The sequence below is a fragment of the Petaurus breviceps genome, unplaced genomic scaffold (assembly GCF_028583685.1).
Source record: "Petaurus breviceps papuanus isolate PSGF00001 unplaced genomic scaffold, PetGlider_PUasm1.0 173, whole genome shotgun sequence".
Classification (NCBI taxonomy): domain Eukaryota; kingdom Metazoa; phylum Chordata; class Mammalia; order Diprotodontia; family Petauridae; genus Petaurus; species Petaurus breviceps.
This window is the reverse complement of record NW_027185759.1, coordinates 10466474-10477084: the sequence shown is the minus strand read 5'-3', so window position 1 is coordinate 10477084 and position 10611 is coordinate 10466474. Positions and strand designations below refer to the sequence as shown.

Below are 10611 nucleotides of genomic sequence, written 5' to 3'. Positions count from 1 at the left end.
TCTCACACTAAGGATGCTTCCTCCTTTCACCTCCACAGCAGCCCCTGCCTCCACGAGTATGACCTGCTTTCAGGTTCCACTCTGGAAGCTTCACCAACCTTTCTCAGAATTCTCCTCAGTCCAGTCTCATTGAGTTAGAGGTGTGCAGGAAAGATAACATATCCGATACTCAGCACTGTGTCATCAGGCTAGGGAAGGGAATGGCCAACCACCAAGAAACCCCCAAGTGGGGTCACCAAGAGTCAGATCCGACTGAAATGACAGAACCACAACAGACACTCTCATGTCCCAGAACAGCGGCAGGGATGGTCCCTGCCCACACCTCCTGTTCAGAAGCAGTGTGGGAAGAGCAGGGTCAGGGGTTCCCTCTTCACTCTTGTGTTGGTTTCACCTTTCTTTTAAGGCGATGGGACACAGTCAGTCTCACTTGAACGACAAGAGCGTCCCAGACTTCGGCGCAGAGCCAGAAAGGATAGGTAAGCTCCGGGCCGATACCAGAGGGTTGCACCACTGTGTGGTGACCACCAGGATGGAAGGGGCTTGCCACATAGCTGCCACAAGGACATGAGGATGAAGGAGAGTTCTAGGTCATAAACAAACCCTAATTTACTATGGAAAGTTCCTCTTCCTCCTTGTAGATCCAAAGGAGAGATAAAAAAAAAAAGCTGAGACACATGACCATAGAATCTTACAGATAAAGGAAACCATAGACATCTTCCCATCTTCCTGCCCAGCACGAAGACTCAGGCGTCCTAACCCCTCTTCAGGCTGTCAGCTCCATGAAGGCAGGCACTGTATCTTTTCTAAACCTTGAGTCTTAGCCCAGGGCTTCTCATACAAAAGGCATTTAATAATTTTTTAAAATTATTGTTTATTAATTTAGTCAAGACAATCCAGCCTTCTGACCTTGAAGGTGAGTGCAGATTGGTGAGAGGACTGGACGCAGGAGGTTCTGGGATGAGGAGGAAGATGGATTGGGAAGATGTCTAAGGTTCCATTCCAGACTAAGAACTGGAAGGTCCCCTACAGGTCATTCGGTCCAACGATCTTAGATTCAAAGCTGGAAAAGCTCTCACAGACATCTGCTTCTATCCCATCATTTTCCAGATGAGGAAACTGAGGCTCAGGGAAGTACCCAAGGCCGCTTAGCTCTGGAGTGGGAGAGCTGCTGTCACTCTGGATCCAATGCTCTTTCTGCTGCGCCAATTAAATCACCATTCCGTGAAGCCTTCAGCTTCCTTCTGCCCCGTCTCCTTGTGTTCCTGCCCACCTTCTTCTTTCTCTTCCCCCAGTTCTCTCCAGAAGGGAAAGATCTGTCATGTGAATTGAAATCAGTCGGCTACTCTTCCCAGGGGTATTTACCCTCAAAGCCTTCTCTCTCGAGACAAAATAATAGTAACGGTTAACTTTTATATATACCTTTAAGGTTTGCATATGTCAAATTGACTCTTTTGATCCTCGCTATAACTCTGTAAGGTGGGGGGTTATCATTCCCATTTTCCAGATGAGGAAACTGAGGCTAAGGCAAAGTGATTTGTCAGATCATTCATATAGCTAATAAGTGATTGAGGTAGGATTTGAATTCAGGTCTTCTTAATTCCATGCCCTATGCTGTCCCACTGAGCGTACCCCATTAAAAAAGATTCAGGGTATTAGCAGAGGGGAAATTTGGTGAGAACGTGTGTATCTTCCCTTGGGAACCCAAAACCACACCCAGTCATGCAAAGCCTGCCCGGTCCTGTTAGCCACAGCCCTGGATCTTCTCCTGAGGGAGAAGCCAGAGGTAGGGGAGGGAGGAGGGGTTGGAAGAAAAGGGCCTCTCTTTCTCTCACTCTGAAGTGCAGTCAGCCTTGTCGCAGAGCCAATGACAGTGCTGTGGGTCGGGGCTTCATCCTGCAAGTATGTTCTCTTTCCCTCTCCCCCTGGACCTCCCAAGGGGACAAGCTGTCTTTCTCTGGAATTTTAGCCAGACCTGCAGGATTGTGCAATGAGATGAACATTGGACTGGAAGCCAGGATGCCTGGGTTCTGGCCACATCACACTACAGAACTCCTAGCTGACAGAGACTTTATAATCCATTTCTCCAAGATGTAACTTAGTAGGTATCCTCTGCTGGGTGATAGCTGCCCCCTCCTCCACAGCAAAATGGAGCCCCTTCCCTCCTGGGGCAGCCCCAACATCAGACCTCCACCTCCCTCTCTGTAACTAGAATCAGAATCATAAATTTAGATTCTTTTGAAATTCCCCCTCCCAGAATCTGGGTGCAAGTCAGATAATGCCCCCCTCTTCTTCCCTGCTATCACAATACTCATTTCTCCTCAAAGCTCCTGCTGTTTTAACATTCCCCACCAGACCATTCTTACTGATCAAAATAAGGTTGAAAATAGAGCTTATCTTATTGCTTCCTCTCCCTTCCAAAGAATAAAATAAGCAAAAATTATGATAAGTCAAGATGAGAAGTTTGTTAGGCATAGAAAAAAATCCTGCAGCTGCCTGGAGAATCTAGATTTCCCAGGGCTCTGCTTCTGGGCCAGGTTTGTGGTCTGACATCCAAACCCCTCATCCATTTCCTCCTTCTGGCCAGATGGTCTGTGGTAAATTCCCACAAAGATCGCGCTTCTTTCTTTGCCTGCACAGATGCTCACCCAGATGCTTTCCATCGTGCTTCACCCCTTGGCTCCTGGATTTCAGCACACAATACTATTCTATTACACTTTTTTTTGTCTATTCTAGACATTTAGAATAAGATAGATCTTTACAAAACCATATTGATCCTGTCACCAATCCTTGGTACATTTGTATATAGAGATACCCAAGTATGTATGTAGCTGTGGGTATCCCCAAGCCTCTTTCCTGAGCCCTCTCCTCTACTCTCTTTTCACCCTCTGTCCTGGTCACCTCATTAGCTCCCATAGGTTCAATAATCTGCTCAGGCGACTCTCAGATCTATTTATCCAACCCTAACCTCTCTCCTGAGCCCCAGTCAGCATCACCTTCACCTGCCTGTTACACACTTCATGTTAGATGGCCCAGAGGCATCTCAAACTTAGCCCTTCCTCCAAGCTTCCCTGTTTCAGCAAAGGGCACCATCTTCCTTGGACCCTGGTTCACACCTCCACCCCTAGTCTCATATTTTCAATCAGTTTCCAAGTTTTATTTATTCTACTTTCACAGCATTTCTTGCCTCTATCCCTTCTCTCTCTTTAAATATCCAAAACACTAAATGGGGTCTTCATACCCTCTCACCTGGACTGCTGCAGGAGCCTCCTAATTGGTCTCCTGCCTCAAGGCCCAAACCATATTCTGCTCAGCTGACAAAGTGATTTTCCTAAAGTTCAGGTTTTACTGTGACACTACCCTCCTCAACATCCTCCAGGGGCTCCCTATTGCCTGTGAAATTTACTTCTAAGTAACTTCTAGATGCTAAAAGCAGAACCCCAGATTTCTGGTTTCAAAAATATGATATGGTATCTTTAAATATTATAAGTGGAAAGATTCCAGATGCCCTTCTCCTCCACCAAGATGAAACTCCTCTCTCAGGCTCTGAGGCTCTAGCCCCAGAAGTGCAATGACTTGAGTGGGGGAGGAGGTGCCTTGCATTTTTCCTGCACTTAGAAAGGCAAGGGCCAGCTACATCAACAGAGGATAATTGGAGGTGGAAGACACCATTAAGGAGATCAGGGAAGGCTTCTTATATGACATAGCACCTAACCTGAGGTTTAAGGGAGCCTAAGGGTACTAAGAAGTGGAGAAGAGCAGAGATTGTGTCCCAAGCTGACAGCCACAGCCTATACAAAGTCTTAGAGACAGGAGGTGCTCAGATTGGGGAACAAGTGAGCCAGGCAGGCTAGCTGGATCATATAGCTGACTTGAAAGGTAGGACTGTATAACAACCCTGGGAAGGTCAGGTCAATACAGATTATGAAGGGAGAGCTGCCTGTCATAAAGGACAGACACCCTTGGGGTCCCTCCAGACATTTATGACCATTAATCTCTCTTGTCTCTGAAGCTACTATCAAAGGATCACAGGTTTAGAGCAGGGAAGGACCTTGGAAGGTCACACAGGGAGTAAGAATCCAAGGCAGTATCAGAACCCAGGTTCTCGGAATGAAAATCAAGCCTGTGCTTGTATGTCTGGACCATGCTTCCTCCCCCAAAAATTACAGAGCTCTCACCTTATGTTCCCCACAGATCTTCTCTGAGTTCTTATTGTTTCAGGTGTGCACATGTTGTCTTTCTGATGAGGCTGTAAGCTCCTCAAGGGCAGGGACTTATTTCTTCCTCCTTTTCCCACCTCCTCTCCACACTAAACCAGGAAGAGAAGTGGATCTTCAAAGTCAGGGCTGTTATACCCAATGCAAGGACTCTGGTATCAGTGTCTGCCATTGGTTAAGGGAAGAGCCCAGAACCAAAGAGGTACCTGGAGGCCAGGGATCTAGGTGGAAAAGCAGGTCCCAGGCCAGGCCACAATTCAAGGGCTAGAGAGCTAAAGATGGAAATATCAGTCTAAATCCTAATACCTAAATACCTAAAAAAGGCAGGCAAAGAAGAGTCAGAGCCTACCTAAATAAGTGAGGACAAACATTAAGAAATCCCAAATGGAGAAAACTGGCAAAGTTTAGACAGCACGCAGAAGCCGGGGCCAGGACGAGGCAAGAAGACCAAGTACACAGAGACCAGGCAGGGCACCAGAACAGCACCATGTAATGTCAGAAATGAGAGCTTCGAATCAAAGCCATGTTTCCCACAGTCGAGAAGTTTTTTTTTTCTTTTTTTTTGTAGTTTATTATTTTATTTTTTAGTTTACATCATTCATTTCCATATTTCCATTTTCAGTTACAAATTTTCTCCCCATTTTTCCCCTTCCCACTACCCCAAAAGAGCAATCCCATTAAATATCCCCTCCCCCAATCTGCGCTCTCCCATGTCTTCTCCCATACCCTCTCCATCTGTCCAGTAGGGCACGATGGACCTCTATGCCTCAGTGCCTGTATATCATATTTCCCAGTTACATGTAAAATAATATTGATGATATGTATATACATATATATACATATTAAACATTTGATTTTAACTTTGAATTCCAGATTCATTCCCTTCCTCCCTTGTCACCCACCCTTACTGGGAAGATAAGCAATTCAATACAGGTTGTACATGTGTAGCTAATGCAAAACATTAACATAGTAGATATATTGTGAAAGACTGACTACATTTCCCTCCCTCCTATCCCATCTCCCACTTGTTCTATTCTCTACTTTGATCCTGTCCCTTCTCAAAAGTAGGTGCTTCCAACTTCCCTCACCCCCACCCTGCCCTCCCTTCCATCATCCCCCCTCTCATCCCCTTCCCCTCTACTCTCCTGTAGAGTGAGATACCCTATTTAGTGTGTATGTCATTCCCTTCCTAAGCCAAATTCATTGAGAATAAAGTTGACCCATTCCCTTTTGCCTTCCTGTTCTTCCTCTCCATTGTAACCATTTTCCCTTACCTCTTCTATATGACATAGTTTACCCCATTCTGTATCTCCCCATCTCCTCTCATTATATTCCTCTCTCACCTCTTAATTTCACCTTTTAAGTATCATCCCTTCCCATTCAACTGGTTGTATACCTTCTGTCTATGTATACCTGTACGCATATATACACATTTCACATATGTATTCATATGCCCATATACCCTCCTATATAGACATATATATTTCTATTCCCTTCAATTATTCTCATACTGAGAAAAGTTTTATAAGTTACAATTATTGTTTTTCCATGTGGGAATGTAAATAGTTCAACTTTTATAAGTTCCTTATGATTTCTTTTCCCTGTTTACCTTCTCATGTTTCTCTTGCTTTTTGTATCTGAATGTCAAATTTTCTATTCAGCTCTGGTTTTTCAGCAAGAATGCTTAAAAGTCCTCTATTCCACTCAATGACCATATTTTCCCCTGAAACATGATACTCAGTTTTGCTGAGTAGGTGACTCTTGGTTTTAATCCCAGCTCCTTTGACCTCCAGAATATCATATTCCAAGCCCTTCGATCCCTTAGGGTAGAGGCTGCCAGATCCTGGGTTATCCTGATTGTGTTTCCACAATATTCAAATTGTTTCTTCCTGGCTGCTTGTAATATTTTCTCCTTGATCTGGGAATTCCAGAACCTGGCTATAATATTCCTGGAGTTTTCTTTTGGGGATCTTTTTCAGGAGGTGATCAGTGGATTCTTTCAACCTCTATTTTACCCTGTGGTTCTAAAATATCAGGACAATTTTTCTTGAGAATTTCTTGGAGAATGATTTCTAGGTTCCTTCTTTGATCATGGCTTTCAGGTAGTCCAATAATTTTTAAACTATCTCTCCTGGATCTATTTCCCAGGTCAGTGGTTTTCCCAATGAGATATTCCACATTGCCTTCTATTTTTTCATTTGTTTGGATCTGTTTAATAGTATCTTGATTTCTCATAAAGTCACTAGCTTCCATTTGCTCCAATCTAATTCTGAAGGAATGATTCTCTTCAGTGAGTTTTTGAGATTCTTTTTTCCATCTGGCAAATTCAGCTTTTTAAGGCATTCTTCTCCTCATTGCCTTTTTGAGCCTCTTTTGCTATTTGAATTAGTCTATTTTTAAGGTGTTATTTTCTCCAGTCAGGTTGTTGACTCTTATTTCACAATTTTCTTGCATCATTCTCATTTCTCTTAGTCGGGAAGTTTCTTAGACACTCTGCTATAACAAAAACCACTACCAGGGTCCTCAAGGCAGGGCCATATGAAAGCCTAGAGATGTGACAAATTGAGTCCCATTAGAAAGATGGTCAGTCAGATGGCTTGACTGGAGCAGGAGTTTGTTGCCTTGAATGAACAGTGCTGAGCAAGAAGGAGGCACACAAGAAATACATGTTAAATTAAACTGAATTCAAGATTAGAGGAAAATTCACATCACAGCTATTTCATTGGTATAGAACAGAAGAGGAGGCCTTTGCTCTTGAAGCAAATCCCCACCAAGCCCTTTTCCTGACTTTACATCAGGTCGGGCATTGCTGGCTCCCAATGAGCCATTCATAGGTCTGTATCATTTTGCATGTCTGTGCTTGGCAGCCATTGTGGTCTGCTGTAACTGTCACCGGCCCTCAGGAGAACTAGACTGAGCAGAGAAGCTTCCTCTGTAAGCAGCTTTCTCAAATACTTCAAGCTTCTTGGTTCTTTATTTTCACATAATTGTCAATCAGACCCAGACCCAACCACCATGGTTTGTCTAATTCCGAAATTCTCCATGTTTCAAAAAGTTAGATTTTCTTTCTTCTGATGTGAACAATAGGTGAGAGGCCTCTATTGCATCAATAAATCCATAGATGAGCATTTATTATATGCTTACTATAAACCAGGCACTGACCTAAGTTCAGGGGATAAAGAAAGGCAGGAAACTGTCTCTGTCCTGGAGGATCTACATTCAAATGGGGGAAACGGTATAAAAGTAACTAAGCGCCCTCCTGATCCCTGATGATGCCCCAACAGCTCTCACCTTCTGTGAACCTTGAATGTCTTAGCTTGAATTTGAAAAGCGAACTGACAGAGAAAACATTACCCCCAATTTCCAGTGAATCTAATTTGCTGTTACTACCTCAGGCTTCCACAGGAAAGTTACTATTATTTCTTTTTACCATTAACTCCAAGTGATAGAATCATAGAATGTTTGCACTGGAATTTAAGCCCCTGGTTTTTTGATTCACTGAACTTCTCAGCCCTGCTCCTACCTTTCCCAGGGAGCTGCTCATTTCTTTAATATGTTTGACAACTCGATAAAAAAAAACACACCAAACTTCTCCTTGCATTACTTTCTTAGCTTCAGAAGTCTTTGTGCAGTCACTTCCCTTTGGGAAATGTTCAGAAGAGCAGGCGTCGCTGGCCATGGCACAATGGTTGACTTTTATGGGAATGGTCTATGCGCACATTCATGGCAGCCTTGGTGAAAATTTGGGATGAGCACAGGCTGGCCTTCACAGATTCCTCTCTATAGAGGACAGCATGTTTACAGGCACATGAGTGACGGAGGGACAGAGGGAACATCAGACACTGCTGTGTTCATTATTTATTGATTCTAGACTTAGAGCAACCTTGAGGTTTCCAACAAGCTTCCCCCCAGGTACAGTTCATAATGACATCTTACTATAACCCAACTACAGACTAACACGAACTAACTTTGTTCAAAATCCAGTAAAGTGTCAATCAGGAAGAAATGTTCTTGCCAGAGGAGTTTTCAATGATCACAGAAAGAACCCTGGGTTCAAATCCTGGCTCAGCCACTCACTTCTTGGGCAAGTCACTTGACTTCTGTGGGCCTCAATTTACACATCTGGAAAATGGGGGAGTTAGACTAGGTGGCTCCTAAGGTTCTTCTAGCCCTAAATCTGTGGTCTGTCCTGCATGGAGTCCGTACAGAAAAAGAGATTCCCTATGATGGAAGGCTAGTCCAATGCTTCTATTCAGAGATGGCATTTTATTAGGTCTATTGAGCCTTGGAAAAATACAAAAATCTCCTAAGGGAAATTCACAGTAATGCAAAAGACATTGACACAAGCATTTGTATATGGGGGAAATGGGTGGAAAATTCTGAGACTGACTTACAGCTCTGAGGGTGGCCCATGGAGCCAATCCATCTTCCTGCCTTGCACAAGCCTCAAAAAGTAGAGTGAGCTAGGCTCAGAACCAGGCAGGAAGAGAAGCAGAACCTGCTGGCATTTGGGAAAGATGAAGGTCCTTTTTTTGTCCTCCAGGACCTTGGGCAGGTCAGTTCTTCTTTAAGGATTTAGAGAAAAATATGGATAAAAATGTCACAAGGTGAGATGGAATGAAGAGTCATGTCTTGGGCCAGAGAATCCCAGAATCTCAGCATCAGAAGGGACCTTGGGACCATCAGGGCACCCCAGAACATAACCAGCCCCCCTCCCATGCAGGGAGCCTGCTGCCTTCCCGGACAGCCCCTCCCAGTGTGAGATGGCGCCAGCTGTAACAAAGCTTTTGGTAACCTTGAGGCTAATTCTGCTGCTCTGAAACTTCCACCTGTTTCCTCCTGGTTCCACCCCACGTGCTTACCACTCCTGCCACACAGCTGAGAAGGGGCAGGAGGAGAAGAGGGTGTGGGGACCTTTCCATGCATTGGGAATACAGAGGGTGGGAGGGGCAGAGCAGGCAGGTTGGAGAAGGTCATTCATGCCAGAACTAGGAATTCAGACTTTACTCCACAGGAAATAGGGAGCCAGAGAAAGTGTTACAACATGCTTCATCCCAGCACAGGGCCAGGTGATCACTTGGGTGCTGAAGGACAGCCAGAGGCCAGAGGCAGGGAAGCAAGTCAAGATGCTCTAGACTATTGTCTAAGGAGAGGAGAGGAGAGCCGGGCTAAGGCAGTCACAGTGGGATTAGCAGAGGGAGTGACAGAGGGGACAGAGATGTCTGGGACATAAATATAGCAGGGTTTGTCGCAGAATGGATTTGGGAGAGCAGAAAGCCTGGAAGGTGCCCTTCAGGTTAGGGGCCTGAATAACTGGGGGCCTGGTGCTTTTATCCATGAAAGTGGAGTCTGGGGGTGGGGATCTGCCCCCAGACCAGTGGAGGTCAATGACTCCCCAAAACACTGAGTGGATGGTGGCACATTGGCATGTTCATGTGGGGGGGGGCAAGAAATGCCCATAAACAGACAGGAGGCTTAGGGAATCAGATGGCATCATGCACATGGTCATTTCCCTGCATTCTACATGCAGAGGTTCCCTGCATCTCTGCCTGCTCATCTCTGCCCTGATCTTTGTGTTCTACAGACACCTGGGACCCACCTGGCTGAGCTTCACTCAGACTCCACCTCCTGCATCACAGCTGGGGCTGGAGGCTTGACGGCATGCTGGCCTGGCCCCAGGCAGGCTGTGGCAACAAGGGCAGGTCTAGGGGGGAAGGTCCTGGGATCACGGGCTGAGAGCTGGAAGGAGCCTGAGAGGTAGCTGCAATCTGGCTCCCTTTCTTCTGGATTCACTGACTTTGAGGTGTAGACAGTATACCCTGGCAGAGATATCGAGTGCACAGCTGGAAATATGGGAAGCATCTGGGAGGTGGCACAGCTGGACAGAGCACTGGGCCTGGAGTCAGCAAAACCTGAGTGCAAATGCAGTCTCAGACCCTGACGAGCTGTGTAACCTTGGACAAGTCACTTACCCTCTGCTTGGCTCAGTTTCATCTGCAAAATGGGGACAATGATAGCACCTGCCTCCCAGGGTTGTGAGGATAAAAGGAGGAAATCATTGTCCAGAGCTTAACACAGTGCATAGTGCTACGTGGCTGTTAGTGATGGTGATGGTGATGGGTGCACACGGAATAAGCCATGGGAGGGGAGGAGGCTGCAAAGAGAGAGCCTGGGCGGAGCCCACACCTGATGGGCGGGGCCAGGATAAGGAAACCCCCAAAAGAAATTTTAAAAGGAGGGAGGAAATGAACAACCAAAACCAATGTGCTTAGTTTATGTCCTACCCAGAGAATCTATGACGTTTGTGGAATGGGGGGATGGATAGACAGATAGATGGTGGATGGATGAATGGGTGGATGGATGGATGGATGGATGGATGGATGGATGGATGGATGGA

General features: G+C 45.5%; 1 protein-coding gene across 1 annotated transcript in view; it reads left to right on the top strand.

The window, feature by feature from the left end:
- The first annotated feature begins 406 nt into the window (after nt 1–406).
- The window catches only part of ANO7 (anoctamin 7), a 62912-nt gene continuing 52707 nt past the window's right edge, over nt 407–10611 (top strand). Inside the window, exon 1 of the mRNA XM_069083220.1 lies at nt 407–476. Coding sequence (XP_068939321.1) covers nt 407–476 — 70 coding nt within the window. The remainder of the gene's footprint in view (nt 477–10611) is intronic.